The following is a 21,765-nucleotide window of genomic DNA, read 5'->3' on the forward strand; positions in this document are numbered from 1 at the left end:
TGTCTTTACAGGCGACCTCAGTTATCAACACTACTGCAGTGTGATTCTTAACTGAGGGAATAAAGACACTGGGACAAGTCACTAAGGACTGTACCGCCTGTTCCTTCTGTCTCCACATCCCAAGGGCTAGGATTACAGACGCCTCATCAACACGTTCAGTTCAGTTCCTGTGGTGTGGTCCTAGAGGGCCAACACCCCAGGCTTTGTGCATGCAAGGCAAGCACTCTAGCAGTGGCGCTTCATCCTAAACAGCATGGACATTTATTTTATTTCCACAGTTAAACTGAGGAAGGGAAAAGGAATTAAGTTTGAAGACCAGGGAGGAAGTTACTTAAAATCCTATTGAGGTGAGTTAGACCAAGATAGCACCGTTGAGCTCTGTTGCCCACAGTGACTGACTTGTTAGAAATGTTCCAAAGCACCCCAAAACAGTTCCACCAAATGAAGACTAAGTGTTCAGACACAAGAGACTGTGGGTGGGGGAATTTCACATTTAAACATGAAACTGTGTTTGTTTTAAGACAGTCTCCTTGTGTAGCTTAGGGTGATCCTGGCAGCACAATCCTTCTATTTTAGTCTTCTGAATGCTGATAACAGATGTGTGTGCCACCACTTTTAAGATGTCCTATGTGAGGTTTCTTTGGCTTTGCTTTATTTTGAGTCAGGGTCTTCCTATGTACCTATGTAGCTCAAAATGGCCTAGAATCTTCAAGGTTCAGATATTCTACAAGATCTTTAAGAACCTGTTTCCTACATGAACGCTTGATCTCTTCTTTCGCGTCAGCTACCCTACAGTGCCAAGTATAACATCTTCCCTTAGTGTCTGCCACTTTTATGTTATTGAGTCTTCCTGTGATTTTGATTTCTGCTGGCAATAAAGGCTCCAGAGGATTGAAAACATGGGTGAAATGGAGACATGAGTGATTCTGTCATGGAGCCTTACCTGTGAGAGGACATGCAGAAATCTTTTGAGGATTCATAACTCTAAAGAGCTTTACACCTAAGGTTGCATGCATTTACAGGTGCAAATATATCCTTGATGAAGATGAACATATGGAACTAAAGTATTTTTTTTTTGTGTGTGTGTGTGTCAAAGACTAGAATGAAGAAAATTCTTTCTCCCCTGCCACACTGGACAAAGCTATTATCATTTTTGCACCACTGGTGATCAAACCAAGAGCCTTGTGAATGCTAGGCAGGCAATTTACCTGAATTCAGCAACAACAATTTATCAATAGTAACATGTATAATTCTGTGTGTGTGTGTGTGTGTGTGTGTGTGTGTGTGTGTGTGGTGCCTGTGATAAAACCTAGGACCACCTGCACGCTAAGTTTTGAATTTCTTCCTGCAGATTAATACCTGCTACACACATTGATTTATGGTAGTGATTCTCAAACATTAATATGGATAAGCAGAGATGACATGGCCACACTGACTTGAGTTGGTAGCATAAAGAGGAGACCACAGATGTGAGTGAATTCAGTGCTTGTTTTACTGTCCATACGAATTCTGTTCATCTTTGTTCTCCCTCTCCCACCTTGCATTATCTCCAGGCACTTTAGATCTTACAGAAATGCCTTTTTACGTGGGTGCTGGAGACCTGAATTCGACTCCTCATGCTTATGTAGAAAGCATTTTTACCAACTAAACCATCTCCCCAGCTCTGGAGAATTAACTCTTAAAAAAATCAGTACCCAGCTATGGCGTGGGTAACATGGGGGTGGGGGTGCTATAAATCTGAGTCAGCGCTTCTCACACCTACTTACTTTACTCTGCTCCCTATTCAGTCAAAGGCCATTAGAGAAAGGCATTATGTGTCTCTGAACAGCAGGTTCCAACAGCAGCAACAGCTGGCAAACTCTTCAATAATAATGAACAGGGTGACTGAGTCCTGAGTTCCCCAGGGAAGGAACGTCCTTCTCCAGAACCGGCCTGCCATTTGTTGTATCAGCCTATCAGTAATGAACCAATGACTGAAAAAGGGGAAGAAAGGCACTTTGTGGTAAAGCAGAATGTTTTATACTTTGACCAGGAGGAGCCGAGTGTCCACCGGCAATGATGTGCACCCAACTGGCTTGCGTCGCCCTTCGGAGGCCTCTTCAACCCTGCACTCCACGTTAAGGAAATTAGATGGGTACTGAGTCCGCGAGGGTAACTAACGGCCTTTGTTAGACCTTTGGCAGAAGCACGGCTACCTCTGTAGGCTGTGAGGGAGGGTAAAGGTACCTGGCTACCAGCACAAACGCCGAGGACGCAAAGGCACGCTGCCATTCGCAGGCACAAGTGGGGGGCCGGCTTAAACGGCCAAGTGGTCAACGCACCTCTACTGGGCCACAGGGGCCACGCCCCCGTCCCCTCCCACTCCGGCGGCCGAGGACGATGGGCGTGGCTGGGACGGTGCTTGCCACGTGATGGCGGCGATCGCAGCAAGCAGCGCCAAGCGGAGCCTCAGGACGGAGCTGAAGCAGCGTTTGCGGGCCTTGAGCGCGGAGGAACGGCTGCGCCAGTCTCACCTCCTCACCCAGAAGGTGCGAGAAGGCTGCGGGGAGTTAAACGCCTGGAAGCTTGGGCTCGGCTTGCATGTCTGCGCAGGCGCACCTCTCCCCCCCCTTTGCGTGCGCGTCCTCGTGGGCGCGCGCTCGCACCTCTGGACTGGCCCGGTAGGGCTCCTGGCGGACATCCAGTGGGTAGCGCCGCAGCTTTTCAGGGCAGGCTTGTTCATTCAAGCCGAGCTCTTTTGCTGTGGTGGATAGCATTGCCGCAAGCTTTAGTAGATGTAGAGAATGTCGAACCACGCCTGCAGATTTCGGTTTAAATTTAATTCATTCACAGGCGTTTAATACCTAGCAGTAAGCCGTTTTTGCTGTGTACTGGGATTATAGAGATGAAAAAGATAAGATGTAGCAAAGGAAGCGGGAGAATGAAAACTTGTAGCGTTAGGGATAAGGCTCAGTGATATAGCTGTTCAAAAATGTGTTATATTTTGTTTGTACATACTTAGACCGTACATTGTATTTGGGTCTGTTTTTCTAGGAGTTTTAAATTGCATCTTCCTATATTATTGGCAAAACTAGAATCTGAGTTTATCTATGGGTAGATTAATTTTCACGTTTTGAGTTAACTGCATCCGCAGTCACCCCTTGGGTTTCTGCTTCTGAGTTAGGGTTGTATCTGGAATCTATTGCCTTCTTTTGCCTTCTTTCTTATGTGCTTTTTCATCTCAACTTTTTAAAGAGTATCCTCAAATTATGTTTAAAGAAAATACCTATGTGATTGGCAGTCTTAAAATTTAGTTCATTTATGTGTGTGTTTTGCCTGAATGTATGTATGTATGTATGTGCAGTGTGTGTGTGTGTGTGTGTGTGTGTGTGTGTGTGTGTGTGTGTGTGCGCGTGTGCCTGGTGCCTTTGGAGGTCAGAACCATTGGAATGGTTGTAAGGATGGTTGTGAGTCTCCCATGTGTGTGCTCTTAGAATTTGAACCTAGGTTGTCTGCAAGAGCATTAACTGCTGAGCTATCTCTTTAGACCCAACTTTTTAATATAGTTAAAAGATTTTCAACTTCCATTTGAATGCTCAATTGACTTCAAGTCTTTAATTATTTCTTTCTCATTCTGTGCAACATCTATGACTTCCAGTTTTATATCTTGTAGCTTAGTTACTGTTCTGTTGCTGTGAAGAGACACCAAGGCAACTTAAAAAAAAAAAGAAGCATTTTATTTGGGGTTTGCTTACAGTTTCAGAAGGCTAGTCTGTAATCATGGTGGGAAGCATGGATGAAAGCTTACACCATATCCACAAGATGAAGAGAGGGAGGGAGGGAGGGAGGGAGAGAGAGAGAGAGAGAGAGAGAGAGAGAGAGAGAGAGAGACTGGATTTGCCATGGGCTACGGATTTTGAAACCTCAAAGCCCACTCTTGGGGTCTCTGTAATCCCAAAGGCAAGAAGAGTGTCATTAGCGTCAAACAAGGAAGTCTGGCTCAGCACAACTCACTGACTGGTTTTAGCTCAAGCTTCTAGAGCCCTAGACAGGTCAGTGTGTTTTAGGCATGTTTAAGCACAGCACATTTGGGGGGAAAGTTTTCTGGTGATAATTAGTTCAAACCTGTGTGTATAATAATTAGGACATGGTTACACTGAAACTCTTTCCAAGGTACATGTGTCTTATTGACCAGATGTGACATGTTAAAGGTCTGGGAAAGATCTGGGGTGCTATTGGTCATCCAGATAGTGCAAAGGTCACCAGGCTATTAACCACCTTTGCTCCCATTTGCGAAGCACATGTGACATCTCCCATAAAGGTGGGTCCCACTGGCTGAGAAACAGGGCTCAAGATAAGGGTCTAGAGTGGGTGACTGAGACCAACATAAGAATGTGTGAGAACCGTGTCTGGTCTGACGATAGAGATAGTTCAGAGGTCACCAGGCTATTAATCAAATCATTCCCAGCCTCCGGGGCAGAAAACAGATGATACCTATCTTCCTTCAAAGGACAACCCTTAGTGTTTAACATCCCGGTTTCCCTCCTGCTCATCCATGTGTAGAAGGACTTTATGTCCTCTACAGCCCACCCTGAGTGACACACCTTCTACAAGAAGGTGCACACCTCCTAATCCTTCCTAAATAGTTCAGCAAATGGGAACACCACATTCAATGTATGAGCCTATGGTGTTCAAACCACCACATCTTGATTACTAGTTTTCCTTTGGATCTTTCAGGAATTAGAAAGTAAATTAATTAGAAAGTAAAAAGTCTGGATTGAACATTTTTCTGTGTCTCTGAACATTTTTCCTTCTTTTTTTTTTCTAATTCGTCTCCCTGTGCAGATGGTAGTGAAGCCTTCTACCACTGAATGAAACCCCTGGTTTTTCTTATCTGCACATATTTATGAATGCAAGTGTGTTGGCTACAAGATTCCCTCTGCTTTTGTAGGCACAGGTTAGAATTCTAAGAGAAGAGTGGATTCTGCTTTCCTCCTGTGTCCATATTTTAGTGCTGCTTTGTCTGTAAATACTGTCTCTCCCTCCCTCTGTCTTACAGGACTTAGATTTCTGCTTCTTTGTCTTCTTTGTTGAGATTATCCTCCCTTCTTAACAAATAGCATGTAGATGGGCTGAAGGAAGACAGGCAAATGCATAGGCATAGTCTCACGATGAATTCCAGCTGTGAATCTTACTGCTTATTCAGCTCTTGGTTCTCTCCACTCTGCCTTAGAGAGATTAAGAGAAATACTTTCTCGTATAATAAAGGGTGTCAAAGTCTTAGGCCTACTCCAGATCTGGGCAGCCCCCTTTCCTTTTGTTCTGCTTCTGCCCAGCCTCCTGACAGCTTTACAGCTTCTCAGAAACCAGGGGTTGACTTTCTTCTGTAGCCCTGATTGATATGCCTTGCTTGACTTCTCTCTCCCTTTGTATTAAATGTAACTTGGCTTTCTTTACTTGTATCTTCCTGCCAGTCAGACTGTAAGCGGCTTTTGCGTTGTCCTTCCTTTAGCTTGGAGGACAGGGCAGAGCAGAAAAGGATTGGAGAAGAAAAGGGAGTTAAGGGCCAGCTTCTGAGTCTGGGTAAGTTCCTAGGTTTAAAACTTAGCGCCTTTTGCCTGATGAGGGATTCCACTAAATAAGGATTCTTATACCAGGAGCCCCGTGGCCCCATTTTAATGAACTTTGTGAACACCCTCTTGAATGGAGTAGCATTGGTAGAGCTAAGAGACGGTTATAAAGCATGGTCTCTGTGGGAGCTTGTGAACTGATTCAGAATCCTTTATTTAGGACACAGAAGCAGTGATTCACTTATGATTTACCTCATATAGACTGAAGTGCTGAGTTGTGTATCACTCTAAATGTAGAAAAGGTTCTGCAGAGGTCAGGAAGGTTCGGCTTAAACGGGTAAAATTGATGGGAGAAATGCCCAATAATCCAAAGTTTGGGAAAATGGGTGAGATCCAAATTCCAAAGAGAAAATAAACCAGAAATCCTCTGTCATGTACTGGGAGCTGGGATAACTTCAGGAATTCTGGAGATAGACAACTTTTCCACTTCATGTCTTCTTAATGATTAATGATGCAGACAGTAGGCCTAGCAGAGAGGTAAAGGGATCATCAGATTTGCAAATCTTGAGTCTTGAAATAAAAAGCAGGCATCAGAACATAGCATGAACTCACTGTATCACTTTACTTGGAGAAAGCTGTGATGAAAGGGAGAAATTGGTCAGAGGAGTTTCTGGTTTATGAAAAATATAGTCTTAAAAACTATAATTGCTTTCATTTCCCACTTAGGTGATTGCCCACAGTCAGTATCAAAATTCCAAAAGAATTTCCATCTTTTTGAGCATGCAAGATGAAATTGAGACAGAAGAGATAATCAAGGACATTTTCAAACAAGGCAAAATCTGCTTTATCCCTCGGTACCGATTCCAGAGCAATCACATGGACATGGTGAGATTAGCATCACCTGAAGAGATCTCTTTACTTCCAAAAACATCCTGGAACATTCATCAGCCTAGTGAAGGAGATGTTCGGGAGGAGGCCTTATCCACTGGTAAGGCTTCGTTTCTCACACCAAAACACTTACCTAGATGCAGCCTATATCTTCTGACCTTAGATACTAAGTGTGGTCGGGCTTGGCTAGTTTGGGGGAATTGATGTCTTTGAATGTTTTATACATCAAACGTAAGTATCAAGTAAAAAAGAATGCTGAATATTGAAAATATTGAAGTTCAGGAATTGGTCTTGGAAATGTGCGTTCCCAATATGGGTTTATTCATTTTCACCCTCTGCTCTTTATTCATGCCGTGTTTGTGGCACCGATGGCTTTTGCTCCCGTGATACTTGCAACCCACATCGCAGTGAAATGGAGTATGATACTTTAGATTCTCTCAGTTGTGATATAAGGCAGAGAGATCTCTGCTGTTGCTTGTGGAAATGTCTGAGCAGGCAGGCTCGCTGTTTGTTTCTTCCTAACGTCACGTTCTCAGTGTGCAGTTTTACTTACATCAGCAGTTTAGAATGCGGCAGGTTCAGTGCTGAAGCATAAAGGTGAGCTTCCCTGTTTGAGATGAGCTGATTGGAGGTCAGATTGCCTTTGCTGCAGCCTTTGTGGTCTGCTCGTCTTCCTGGTTTGCTTCTGTTATTTCGGTTTAGAAAGGGGTGAACTTATGTACCCTCAGTTGCAATTATGAGTTCTCAAGCAAAAAGTTCACACAAGGCATTGTTGTTTTAGGCTTACAGCATACCAACCCAGCTGGTAAATGAAATAGAGGGGCTATATCTTGATTGAATTTAAACTGAGAGCTGCCTAGACAATTTGATCATCTGGGAGTCCTTCCATTGAGAATTTATAGCCTGATTCAACCTTAATCAACTTGGCTTAAACACAAGTAGGATAATATTGGGGCAGAAACTGAAGACTACAAAGAACAGCCAGCCTTAAATGTGTCTGGATTGGTTGGTGTTCTTAGGAGTCAGTCTGTCTTTGCTGTGACTCTGTATCTGCAATAGCTTCATGTCTACTGTGGTCCATGGCAGCTTGGACTTGGAGATCACCTTTTTAGCTAGAATTTTTAGCAGAAAAGAGCAAGTCTAGTTTTCTAACAGTCTCAATAAAATTCTGGTCTTAACTCTCATTTCCCCACGGCCTGGGTTGTACATCACCATTTCTGACTAGTTTTCCATGATCAGGGAAGAGGGCCTATGACCACCTCTCCAGCCCTCTTCAACCACTAAGCTGAATTGGTGGGGCTGAGGTGTGAGTGGCATGTGCTGTTCTAGAACAAAAGAGAATGGATAGGACACTGTCAGTAGTCAGATTCCCCATAGTGTTAACCATTTCTGAGATCCTGGAGACCAGACCCTTGCCTATAATGTTTAGTGATGGTTTTATTGTCTGATTTTTCTGAGACATTTTAAGAATTCATGTCTGTGTGAGAATACCCAAGACACAACTTAAATAGGTGACTGTGATGATTTTATAGCACTGCACTGTAGCATTTTATGGTCTTAAAGGGGCACCATGGGGGCAGGGTCCATGAATATACCCCTCTAGGTTGAGCAGATCAGTACCTTGGGGGAGGCTAGAATCACTCATTCAGAAGAGTTCCCATTCAGCTCTCCCGTTTCCTTCTTTATTAGGACTGTGTGGTACCTGCAAGATTTTGGGAAGACAGTGGGCATAGGTTTCATGCAAATAAATAAAAGTCAGCACAAAGTTGTGATAGGCTAAAGAAATTTGAATTGTGTCACAAAATGTGTGAAAATGTTATCTTATCTTGGTTTGTTTTGTTTTGAGATGGTGTGGTGATTTAAAAGAAAATGGCCCCCAAAGGAAGTGACACTGTTAGGAGATGTGACTTTGTTAAAGTGGCTAAGGCCTCATTGGAGGAAGTGTGTCACTGTGGAGGTGGCCTTTGAGTCTCATATAAGCTTAAGCCATACCCAAAAGATGTCTCAGACCACTTTCTTTTCCTGTGCAAGATGTAGAACTTAGCTACGTCTCTAGCACCATGTCTGCCTGCTTGTCACCATGTCCCGCCATAATGATAATGGACTGAACCTCTGAAAGTGTAAGCCACCAATCAAATGTTTCTCCTTTGTAAGTGTTACCATGGTCATGGCATCTCTTCACAGCAATAGAAACCCCAACTAAGACAGACATTGTATAGCCCAGGCTGGTTTAGAATTCGCAATCCACCTGCCTCAGCCTTCAAGGATTATAGACTTGCATAGCCATTTGGCTGGTAAATAATTATTAAACACTTAGTCCCGTGGATCTCAACCTTCCTAATGCTGCAAGCCTTTAATATAGTTCCTCATGTTGCAGTGACCCCAACCATGCTATTTCATAACTGTAACTTTGCTACTTTTATGAATTGTAATGTAAATATCCTATATTCCAACCTTTGTGAAAGGCTCATTTGACCTGAGAAAAATTTGCTACCCACAGACTGAGCTGAGTATCTATGAGAAGCATGATGGAGACTTAGTTCCCATAGTAGTGGCGTTAACTAGCCTTTTGTTCTCACAGAGGCAGGTGTTTGCTTGCCTGTCATAGCTCCTCTTCTCTGAGCTGTCCTGGTCAGCTTGTGTTAAACATCAAGATGTTCCCACTATTCCTGAATTCCATAGTTCTAAATTTATTCTTTTTATTATATTTCTGTTCATAGCTAGCTTATGTCCATAAAATTATTCTTGTCTCTCTGTTTATAACCATGTAATTTTCAAGTATTATCAGGTTTTTCCTTGCCGTATATTAGTATGCAGTGCATACATACATGTGGTATGTGTATATGTGTGTGGACTAGTGTGTATGCCCGTGTGCAGGAGTAGAAACCACAGGACGGTGTTGCGTTCCTGCTCTCTCACTCTCTACACCATTGCTCTGAAGCAGGCTCTCTCACTGAGTCTGGAACTAGGCTGGCATCTCGCAGGCCCCAGTGAATCCTCCCATTTCTTCCACTTCATAATGCTGGGTTACAGACACAGCCACACCTGGCTTTTTCCATTGGTGCTAGGGTTTGAGATCAGGGCCTCACATTTATGCAGCAAGCATTCTTAGCCACTCAGACATTTCCTCAGCCCCTCTTTGTAAAATTTCTCTTTCCTGCTTCGAAGCCGAGCCATCTTTTGTCTCTAACTTCTGATACATCTTTTCTCCTAGAGAGAATTTCAAACTGGTTCCCTCATCCTATTAATTCCTCTCAATTGCCTTTTTACACAGCTTACCCATCTGTTGGGTGTTTTCCTGTACACTGTGATCATCTATATCTCTGGCTGAAAGTACTTGCTGCTGATCTGCTGTAGCCAAAAGCAGCGACATTGGACAACTCCAAAGTTCAGGCCACTGTTTGAACTAGTATTCCCCATGCTCCCTGCTCCTCCCCAGTGCGTTCTGGTTCCTTTCTTTTTGCTGAAGGACAGCATTTCATAACAGTGGGCATTGAGAGATTCAGAACTGATCTCTAGTTTTACTCATTTCTCACTGTGTGACATGGAGCCCTTGAAGCCTGCCCATGGGTTGTTACAGAGCTTCAGCAAGATAGTGGCTAAGAGGTAGTAAGGGCATGGCAGGTGCTCAGTGAAGGTGCCTTTGCTGCTGCGGCTGCTGTTTGGCTGGGGTCGAGTTGTCTGTGAAAGTGAGGCTTGCTGTTTCCCAGGCTAGAACATGTCATCCATTTCTTCAGGATAGAATTTTGCAGTTCAGTGCCTGAGATCACTGGCTTTCAAGTTGCAATCTGGGTTCACTTCTTTACCAGTTGGGCAAATCACTTAGTATATGAAAGCACCCCAGAGTTGGGAATGCATGGGAATACAGGGTAACGTAGGATGATAGACAATTAAATACTATACAGTGTGTTGTCATGAGGAATCAGTAAGACGAAGCCATCACCACTAAGTGCTGAGTATTTTTCCTGGCTCTCTCAACATCCTAGTCTTTTTCTTCTGTGATTCTTAAATCCTTGGCGCTTACTGTTGATCCCCCATGCTTCATTATTTCTTTTTGTGCTAGTACACTTAATCTCTTCAGGGGCCAAGATCTTGGTCTAAGATACTCTACCCCTGGTACCCTAGTATCATATGGTTTATAGTGTGTATAGCCATCCTGGCAGGAATGAAGAGAGGTCTAAGGAGACACGCAGTGCCTTTTCTTCAGCTATCAGGTTACTGAAGCAGTGCCCGCCCCCCCAATTGGAATTCCCCCAGAAAACTCATGCCAGGAGATAGAAAAAAACTGAAGCCCATGCCAGCCAGAGAAGGAACTTGTCTGCCAGGAAGAAATGTCACACAGTTCTGACAACTTTCCAGACTACCTTGCATGAGAGACTAGAGCTGGCTCAGTGATGGGGCAATGACCCCAACCTGAGTGGGATTGTTTATTTATATGCAACTCTTGCCTGCTATTTAAACAGAAACGTTGGGACTGGCGAGATGGCTCAGTGAGTAAAGGTTGCTTGTCACTACGCTGAGGACTTGAATTTGATCCTAAAACCCATATGGAGACTCATACAACTTGACTTCTGACTCCCTACATGTTCTGTAGCATGTGTTGCCCTCCTTCATGACTAACTGAATAACTAGCGAAATAAGTAATACATGCAAGAAAATAAATGTAAATCTCATGTCAAGACCTGAAGAAGGATTGCGTAGGGCAGAGTTTATTGAATTTCTTTATTTCTTTTTCTTCTCAGTGTGGCCACATTGGATTAATCTTCTTTCCCTGCTTTTTATTATTGTCTGTTTAAACTGACTAACTGAGGGCAGCGACTGAGCCTGACTTGTTCTGGTTGCTAGGGTCTGTGCTCTGACCTCAACAACTGTAGCAACATGTTGATTCATACTGGAAATTTCTCAAAGTGAACCCAGTATTTATTATAAATTCAAAGAATGCTTATATCAATGAATAGATGACCAGTCCTTTATAACCATGAAAGAAAATCTGAAATTTCAAAGTTACAAGCAATGTATGGGAATTGTTTTATAGTTGCTGTGATTTTTAAACTTATATCATGTGTAAAATGTCAACATTATCCCTGGCTTGGGCAGGGCCTTCCTGGGAGATAGTCTTGAAATGTATCTTCTCTCCGGACTGGTCTTGGGAAAGTCGCTGAGTTAAGAGAAACACGGAATGATCTCTGGCTGCTGATGCTGGCAGATCTGCAGTGGAGGCTGGGAACTGGCATGGATACCTTGCGTATTTATCGTGCTAAAGGTCTGTTAACGCGGTGCATTTGTTGTGTTAAAGGCTGATGAGAAACAAAACCTGCAGTTTTGTTACTGGAGTGTTTAGGGTCGAAAGCCTGGGTTCTAGAAGGCTCAATAAGCCAGGCTTGGCCACCTATCTCCAGTTCTTCATGAGAGGACAAGCAGAAAAGAGTTCCTCCTCTGGCTGGCACCAGGCCTTTCCCTACTTGCTGCACGACATTATTAGAGAAATTCCAGTTCCCTGGTGGTGACTGTTTCAATTGTCTGACAGCAGGGATGACCACAACCTTCTCTCTTTAGATCTTTGTTCCTGCTAGGTGGTTACAGCTTGTTTGTGTCAAGGTGACCTACTCCACCATGCTTCTTTCTGTACCCCAGGGGTACACTGGCCTCTGGGTACATTGAGTTGCTAGGCCCCAGATTAGATGAAGATAACACACCTGCCATATTTCTTCTTTTGTAGGTCAAACAAATGTGTTAATTTTTAGACTGAAAGCCTGGGGCGGCACCTAGGCCCAAGAACCGGGCCAGACTGTCACAGCTACAGCGTTCTCAGCAAGCTGGTGATAACTTGGGGACACTGCCATGCAGATGACTATCATCTGCTCAGGAGAACTTTTGGTTTCGGTATAGTTTTTGCTAAACGAAGAAGTACGTTGCTAAAGCTCCCATGTGATTGGCATTTGATGTGGTTTGTAACAGCCTTTGTCTTACAGGAAGTATGCTTACCAACTTATAGCCATCTTGTTAATCCTGAGATTCGAAAGAGAAAAACCACTTCCACAGTTTCAAGCCAAGTACTGACTTGTGGGCCCTTTTAAGGACAAATCTGTTCAATCACCATATTTTCTGTAGAGCTTTGTACAACTCCCAGCATCCCAGGAATTTGCCTAGTCTTTGGGCAGGTGGGGCTTGCAGGTTAATTTTGGTCTTACAATGTCTCCTTTATACAACAGAAATGTTATTAATTGATTTTTTTTGAATTTTTGAAATAGCTTGTCTTAGCTAAAAATAAACAGCTATCGTTTTTATGTGCACTTTTGTACATTTCTCTGTCATGATGGCAGTTGCGGTGGCTTCTTTCCCTGGATCAGAGAGGAAATTTCCTTCAGATTTAGAAGTTTGTAAAGCAGAACAATTGGAAATTAGAAAGCAGACCAAATCCTTACAATCCTTGTACACTCTCCGCTGTATTCCAGTGAGTTAGCTGTAGCCCAGAGAGGTGGAGTGACTTTTTAAAGGACATACAGGCAGTTAACCAGAGTGGGAGGCCACCCAGTTCTCTGTTTTTCACTCTAGTGCATCTCCCTTTTGCAGTGAGGGCTCAGGTGGCCCAGGCAGGTCTCACTGCATAGCCGAGAGTGGCCGTGAATTTATGCTCCTCCCACATCTACCATCCAGATGCTTGGATTTCAGGCCTCTGCCACCATGCCCAGTTTGTGCCGTGCTGGGAAGTGAGCTGCAGCTTGTTGCACACAAGCTTGTTGCACACAAGCTCACAAGCTGCTCATGAATTCATCTCTTTCTGTAGCCGTTTTGCACAGAGAAGTCAGCTTTGGATTTTAATTTGAACGGTAGGTACACGCTTGTTAGGTTTCCCTGGATCTGTTTCAGAACGTTCTGTTTTATCTTTTGTAGCAGCTACTGTAGAATACATCCTGATTTTCCCAAGTGGTAATTTACTTCTGGTTAACTCCCAGTGCATTGAGGTGAAAAGATCCTTCCCTTAGGGATTGCGGTCAATCCTTGCCAAGTGGGTTAGCCTGCTGAATGTCTGTTTAGGCACAATGATTCATTAATGTGCTATTAAACACTTGCTTTTTCTCTAAAGGACTAAGCCGGGTGATGCAGAACTTTCTTTGTAAACCTGAAGCTCTTAGAGTACTTTTCCCATTCCTTTCTTATTGCCTGTGAGTAAAACCATAAAATTATGATTAAGTTTAAGTTTATGCACACATTCAATTATTAGAAGCCCCAGACTTTTAAAAAGGAGTAATCAATTAATAAAATTAGTTATAATATATTGTAGTATTTCCTAGAAATTGTGTTAGAATTTTTTTTAATTGAAAAATCAGAGTAAAAGGAGATTTTACATAAACCTTATCTGTAAGTGAGTTTGCGTTCACCTTTGTTGACCTTAACAGACGCTGAATTCTTTTCCACAGGGTAATGAAGCCGACTCACTAGCTGCCTTTCTTTAAATATTCTTGCAAATGTGACCTTACCTCAGCATAGCATTACTCTACCATGTGGAAGTCGTTTTCATTGCCTAGAAACTAATTCCAGATTCTATGGCAAGGAAGAAGAAAAGAGGTGCTTCATATTTTCCCCCTTCTCTTTTGGGGGGTTGGGTCTGCTGCCTTCATTCATCTGTTTACCTCGACTGAATGTCACCCTTCTTCTCTGACTGCTGGAGTCTTTCATCTTTCTTTTGGGTGAGAGGGAAGTGGAGTCTATCGTCTAGATTGGCCTTACACTTAGAATCTTGAACATCAGCTTCCAAAGCTAAGACTGACTATGAACCACTCTGCCCAGTTCCTTCTCAAATCCTAGCCATTGTCATGGCCTTAACCTTATAGACTTCTGCTCCTTTGCGTCTACCTAGCAAGGACTTTGATGTCAGGTGTGTACAACTCTTCCTTGTTTATGCCATACTGGGGATCGAACCCAGGTCTTCTCTTCATGCATGTGAGGCTAGCAGATTGGTATTTTTTTTAAAAAAGAATATTAGTTGTTGTCATGAAGTACTAGCCATATATGGTGGTTATTGAATGATCTCTTCTTCTGAAAGCTGGACTTTATTTCTAGCATAGTATAATATAGGCAGGTAAACTAATTCAGTGAATCTCAACATTCCTAACACTGCGACCCTGTAATACAGTTCCTCATGTCATGGTATCCCCTAACCATAATTTTTTTTGTTTGTTTTTTGTTTTATGTTTTTCGAGAAAGGGTTTCTCTGTGGCTTTGGAGCCTGTCCTGGAACTAGCTCTTGTAGACCAGGCTGGTCTCGAACTCACATAAATTATTTTTGTTGCTACTGCAGAAATTTAATTTTTCTACTGTTCGAATCACGATATAAATGTCTGATATGCAAAATATCTGATATGTGACCCTGTGAAAGCATCATTCAACCTCCAGGTTGAGAACCACTTGTCTAACTCTAGAGAACATTGAAACATCTGTGCTTCGTTCAATAGATTTATTTTCTTAACTTCTTTCTCTGGTTGCCATGCTGAGGGGTTAAGGATGTAGAGGGCCAGGGGTCCAGTGGATAGGTGGGGTGGGGAGTATCAGTGTTGGTAAGGGTGATTGGTTAAGGAGGAAAGGGCTGGTCAGGGGTTAGCTGGGTGAGACACAGTCCTTGAGCATTCAGAGTTGGGGTCAGGGACTATGAGGAGTTTCTCATGGGGACAGGGATATGAAAGGACAAAGAGGTGATGCCCAGCTCTTCTTCCCCTCCCCAGGGATCTTCCTTTCCTTCCCTGTTCTTCTTTCCTACTGTCTCTGTCTTCCCTCTGTTTCCTTCAGCTCCTTGCTTTTCCCCTTCCTCTCCTTGTTATCTATGCCTTACCTACTCTTGTTATAAATCATTCAAGCAATCAATATTTTGTCCTTGTTATGACCTTGCTATTAACCTGTAATTATTTCTTTACTCCTTATTCATCCATTTATAATACAAAGGTAATAGTAGTTAATATTTTGATAGAAATGATTTTGGTCTCATTGTTAACTGATTTATCTTAATAGTATTAGATGCTTCATTGACCCAAGCAATATTTAACATTATTATATGTCCTAACCATTTTCTTATCTATTCCCCTTGAGTAAGAAAATATTGGCACAAATACTTTAGAACTTTTGGAATTTATTAAAAATTTCTTTGTTGGTTAATATATTTGATTATTGTAGTCTGGTGAATAATGGCATTGGACTATAAGAAACAGAAATCTTATAAAGTACAGTTTAAACAACGAAGGGACTTATCTTTTACTTGTTTTTATGCAATGACAATAGACTTTCAGTGGCATGTGGTTGTTGACATTGGCCTCTCAGTTTAAGGAGGTGAAAGTGTGGGCTACCATTTTCTTGGCAATGCTTTCCTACTGTGAAATGGCTTCTGTGGATCCAGCCATCACATCTGTAGTGAGCCAGAAGGAAAACGGAGCTGATGGCACTGGATGAATGTTAACTGTCTCTACTGCAGGAGGTTTTTCTGCAGATCCTTACATCTCATTGGCTTTAACTATAACAAGCCTAAATATAGGGAACCCAGGAATTTTCTCTCATTTATATATTTTTAGACAGATTATAGGATGGTATTGGGTCAGTAGATAGCAGTTCTTATCAGCCATAGTTTTGTAGACTTGCAAATAATTTGTGTTTTTGTGTAGGGGACAAAGTAAGCTCTATGGCTGTATACTCAGGTGAATTTCATTCCTGGGCTTATAAATGGCATCACCTAAACTGGCAACAGCCACAAGAGGAGGAAGACACAGCTTTGTATGGCTCCACCTGAGGATTTCCTCTCAGAGATCTCCACTCCAGTGAAGCCAATATTCTTGATGCCATCACAGGAAAGATTTATAGGACAAACAGTTTGAAATAGAGTTGGGCTTTATTGGGAAAGTTTTTAGTATACATTTGAGTACCAATACTGTGAGAGTAGGGTGAAGAGGGAGAAGGGGAGGGGAGACAACGATAAGCAGATTCATTTAGGAAAAAGACAATACACACTTAAGTGTACACACGGACATCTCAGTGGTGAGCTGCCCTTAAGTGTCTTAGGATAGCTGTGTAAACATTCTGGTGGCTTTTAAAGCTACATTATTCCAAGTCTAAAAAGATGGCTCTGCAGTTAAGAGTGGGTACTTCTCTTGTGGAAGACCTGAGCTCCGTTTCCGGTACCCACATCAGGCGGCTCTAAAGGGCCCAACTCCCTCTTCTGGCCTGCACAGGCATCTGTACTCACATGCACTTACCCACACAAAATTAGAAATTGTAAAATAAATCTTTAAAGTTAATGTTTCAATATTCAAAGCGTTCAGAGAGTAAGTTGTCTTGGTATATTTGTTCTTCTGTCAAAAACTTTTTTTTTTTTTTTGTAAATAGTTTCTGCGGTACATTGAATGGGATTACTGGCTGATAAGATAAAGGCACAAGTAAATCCAAAGAGTTAACAGAATTTTTTAGCATAGTATCCTCCGTGTGTCCCTGTACCCCATCCTTGCATCTGCACATTTCCTTTAATGTATTTTAAGTGTATTTTAACTAGTTTATGCTTGTTATTATTGTATGCAGATTTTTTCCTTTTTATATAATGCATATATGTATATTCAGTGGGGGGGGGAGTGTGTGTTTATGTTGTGTGTGTGTGTGTGAGTGTTTTGCTAGATAGCACCTGGAAGTCATTATTGTCTTTATCCACCCCCCCCTTTTCTTTCCCCCCAGCCCTCCCCCCATGCTGTGACTACACAATGTTTCACAGCTGGTTACTCTCTTATGTTTTAAGTGATTATTTCTTTTGTATAGAAAAAGCGTAACAGCATAGACTCAACTTTTCAAATCTCTAAAAGAGTTTCAAAAATTTTTATAATCAAATTATTTCTCAAGTTTGGTGAAAACAAACATTGAAACTTTGATTTGATAAGAAGCATGTATCCTCGATGAACGTTTTGCAAAGCGAGGAATGCCAGCTGTAGTTTTCAGGATTGTTTCAGGATTGTTTTGCAAAGCGAGGAATGCCAGCTGTATTCAGGATTGTTTCTTAGATGAATTGCACGTTCTTCTCCAAGTCCAGCAGATGTCAGTGTTTCACAGATGGAGTGCGCTGAAGCAGGGCCTTTGTCCACAGTCTCCACATTTGTATGACCCTTAGTCATTTGATAGTGCAGTGAGAATCACTGAACTGGGAGTCAACTGGAGGTCTCCAAGTCAGTCTTTTACCTTTGTAAGGGAATGCGCCCCTGTGGAAAGTAGTTCATCAAGGTCACAAAGTGAACAATGAAGTCAGCCAAGCGTTCTTGTTTCTAAGACTCTCCATCTTCAAAAACTGATCAAAAATAGGTACCAAAATCATGGGGAACGGAAATGTATAATCCAGAATAGAATTCCCACTTTGGAGGAGAAAGGGACAAATGCTGGTCCATGTGTTTGGGCATATAGACAGCAGTTCAGTTGTGATGAGTGAAATGCTAGATTCTTAAAGTGTGCAATTAGGTGGAACCATCTGAAAACAGCTGGCTGGATATGGAATTACTGGATGTGAGAGTGACCTTTGAAAACCGTTCTGCTCTCGTTTCTGACTCGTATGACACCAGTGTTGGTACTTGTCTAATGCCAGTAGAATAACTCCCACATTCTCTCTGCACATAGCCTTATTCATTGCATCCGAGCAAAATAATACAAACCATTTAGTTCTGTGTTGAAAAACACTATCGAGGAGTCTATTACCTTTTAAATAAATGCATGGGATAATAGACAAACTATGCCATTTCCTTCTGTGTTATAGCTAGAGACGAATAAGGGAACACTTAGGAAAAGTCAGAGGATGATATCTATTTTAAAGAAATATTTCATCTTTAACCAGCCCACAGCATCTTTTCAAAATATGTCAAGGGATGTAAGACATGTAATTGCTAGGCTTCGGAAGGTTCTCGCTCATTATGTGATGAGTACCCGCTGTACCCCTGCTGACCCAAGTGCCCTGCAGAGGAACTCCTTTAAGCTTCTGCTTCTGAGCTCGTGGAAGGGTCTTAAAAGGAGTCAGTTTGTCTGGTGGGGTACAGGGGGTACAGGTTACTGGGGTCCGATTACAAACCAGTGAGGACCGTCTCCTCAGCCTTCCTTCAGAATGCTCCCAGGAGTGTGGGAGTGCCGTGAGCTCAATACTACATTTTCATAAGGAGTGTTTGCTTATGTAGGAATATGTTAATGTAGCATTTTTAAATGCCAGGAGTGATTTTAGACTGTTTCTGTATGATCTTCAAGATGCTTCTCACTTGTCCCGGGCCTTCTCCACCTTGCGGTGGAGTTTCTTTTGCTTGGAGATTCCATTTGGCCTCCATGGCTACTCATGTTCTCCTGATTTTCCTTTCAAGCTGCCCAAGGGCTTCACTGGTTCTCACTATATAATTTCGTGGGTTTCTTTCCTAGACTCTGGAGGCACTTTTCCACATGGTCCATATATATGCCCCTGCTATCTTATTTTCTAGAGGCAGCCATCACTGTCCCTGAATACATGCCAAGCTCTCCATATCTATGTTTTTTCTTGTTTCATTTTGATATCACAGGCCATTGCTGCTCCTCTTCCAGATCCCTGGAAGTTCTAATTCTTCCAGCACCCACTTCCTTAATGTCATCTTCCTGGAGTTAACCCCTTTGCCGGTGGGATGCAATTATCTCCTTTCTGTGTATTGCCTTGGCACTTGAATCACCCCATCCCTATTATAGTTTAGGTGTTTCCTTACACTCAGCTTCCTGGGTGTGTTTTCAGCTGAGCAAGTTGTTAGTCCTAATTGGTATATACCTTTCCCGTGCTCTTTATAGTTCCTTGGGTGGGACTGACATTGTACTTATCAAGTTATTAATAATGGCTATGTATTGACTTGATTCCGTTGAATTTCTGATAGAAGGTAAAGCTTTAGGAAATTTTTTTCTGCTTTCCCCTTGCTGTCAAGCTGGTTTTAGGGTGCATTAAGGGTTTCAAGATGAAGTTTTTTACATACCAAAAAGACTTATTGAAGCAGATAACAAGGCTAGCTGGAGTGAAAAAAAATCACCACAATTCATTGTAAAGGATGTTATATAGACCTAGGTGACAGTTTTTCATAGCATTGTCTTATTTTAACTTGAGTTTCGCAGCAGTAGAAGTTGTTCTAGTCACACAAGGCTCATATCAGGTGAGCTATGAGGCCTATAAAGGAAGGAGAGAGCAAGCTGAAGAGATATACTGTGAGTCTGGTTATGTTTGCGGAACCAGAGATACTGCTGGGCTTTCAAGCTCATGTTAGGCATTTGGGTAAAACAAGTGATGGAAGTCAGCGAGCAGTTCCCATTTTGCTAAAGTCTTGAGGCTGGGGAAATGAGCAGCACTATAACCGGTGAGGATAATGACTTCCTGAGCTCTTCATGTACAACCTAAGGTAGATAGCAAGAGGCCCAAGGGCACTCTTACCCTGCACCTTGAAGAGATGCTCTTCGTTACTCTAGAGCAGTGGTTCTCAACCTTCCTAATGCTGCAAGCCTTTAACACAATTCCTCGTGTTGGGAGACCCCCAACCATAAAATCATTTCTTTGCCACTCCATAACTAATTTTGTTAGTGTTATGAATTGTACTGTAAATATTCATGTCTCCAATGGTCCTAAATGACTTCTAGGAAAGGGTCATTTGACCCCCAAAGGGGTCGCCACCCACAGATTGAAAAACACTGCTTTAGAGAAAGCCACATTGTCATTCCTTCATTAGTTCAAGGTCAGCTGGGTTTACAGAGTGAGTTCCAGGACAGCCAGAACTACACAGAAAAATCCTGTCGCAAAAAGCCAAAAAAAAAAAAAAAAAAAAAAAAATCTCTTTTGGGGACCTGAAAGTGCCCACTGATAGTTAAGACATGCACCAGATGACCTTCCCGCCAGCCTAAAGGAACGTGGTTCTTCTTTCCATTTCCCCATTTCTGTGAGCTTGACTGCTTTAGATACAAGTGGGGGTTGTACAATGTTTTGTCTTTCTGTGCTTCTCTTATTTTTTTCTTGATTGTGTCACATGGAAGGAGAGTGCTAAGAATTATTAACTTAGATTGAAGAGTTTCTATCTTCCTCTTTTTTTCTTTTTTAAAGAAAATTACATAACCAGAGGTTACTCAAGTTAGAGAAAAAAACATTCATTTTGTCCCACTTTTATTGTCCTGTTTAGACCCATCTGACTCTGAATGGCAGCAAATGTCTCCCAAACTTGGTGTCAAAATAACATTTAGGAAGCTGTTTGATTAGATAATACTGTGTCTGTGTATTTTTTTGCATTGAAAATAATTTAATATCCCCTTCCATATTATTTATTTTAGTCAGTATCTTTTAAGATAAGGTGAATTGAAGTTTGATTTTCTCTGTGCTTAAGCCCTAAGGGAGATGCCCAGATCAAGGGCTGGCAACCTCTTCTGGGGAGGGGCAGGTAATAAATGTTTGGGGCTTAGTGGCTAGTACTGCGTCTGTTTCAGGGACGGACTCTTCCATTTTAGTGACAACATATGAAGCATGGCTGGGTTCAGGTGAAATTTTATAGCCTTATTTGACTGGTAGACTGTGGGCTGCAAACCCACGTAGAGAATTGGGTGGTGCAGAGATGCTCAGTGGGTGAGAATGCTGGGTGCACGAGAATGGGGATTGAGTTTAAACCCCAAACACAAGCAAAAACACCAGGCCTGTTCTCTCAGGACTGCGGGAAGGTAGAGAGCAGAGGATGGCTGGTACTTATCTCCGTCTCAAGAGAGTAAAGCATAGAGTGATAGAACATTCGATGTCCTCCTCTGGCCTCCATGTGACTGCATGGGTGCACACTTACACGCTGGCTTGTGTAACTAGTTTGGTATTTTTCATGTATGGTTACGATTATTGTTCATAGGGATAGCAGTGATGGTCATGGTGTCTGATAAAATAATGTCAGATAATTGCTAGCTGTTTCCCATTATCTTAATATCTGAGGCATATTTTCTAGATAAGATATTGGTCAAGATACAATTAAACTGTTAGATGCTTAAGAAAATAGCTAACATGATTTGAAATATGTCTCCTGGTGAAGACTGGACATATTTTAGAGTATTCACACATACACACACACAAAATTTACTAAAAGAAAATAGCTGTGCTCTATTTTTACATGAACTTTTTTTGGGAAGATGTGAAAAGGTATCTATTTACCCCAGGTGTAGCGCTAACAACAACCAAATTGAGGAGTCCATCCTGGTCCAACGCAGTAAACCACCGAGTATGTTTATAGGAACATGGGTGAGGGGTTACTTACTGGAGGGTGGGTGGCCCCCAAACAGCTACATCACTGTAAGGCCCCACTCCATCACG

General features: G+C 42.3%; 1 protein-coding gene across 4 annotated transcripts in view; it reads left to right on the plus strand.

The window, feature by feature from the left end:
• Window positions 1-2,327: 2,327 nt before the first annotated feature.
• Mthfs (methenyltetrahydrofolate synthetase) overlaps window positions 2,328-21,765 on the plus strand; it is a 28,815-nt gene continuing 9,377 nt past the window's right edge. The window contains exons 1-3 of one of the 4 annotated variants that reach the window (XM_005366634.2): window positions 2,452-2,528; window positions 5,458-5,562; window positions 6,276-6,537. In XM_005366634.2, the coding sequence (XP_005366691.1) occupies window positions 6,330-6,537 (208 nt within the window). In that variant the 5' untranslated portion in view covers window positions 2,452-2,528; window positions 5,458-5,562; window positions 6,276-6,329. Of the gene's footprint in view, window positions 2,529-2,683; window positions 2,850-4,211; window positions 4,301-5,453; window positions 5,563-6,275; window positions 6,538-21,765 lie in introns of those variants that run through there. The other 3 variants (XM_026788999.1, XM_026789000.1, XM_005366633.3) reach the window with 3 other exon arrangements.

Source organism: Microtus ochrogaster, unplaced genomic scaffold, assembly GCF_000317375.1.
Source record: "Microtus ochrogaster isolate Prairie Vole_2 unplaced genomic scaffold, MicOch1.0 UNK12, whole genome shotgun sequence".
Classification (NCBI taxonomy): domain Eukaryota; kingdom Metazoa; phylum Chordata; class Mammalia; order Rodentia; family Cricetidae; genus Microtus; species Microtus ochrogaster.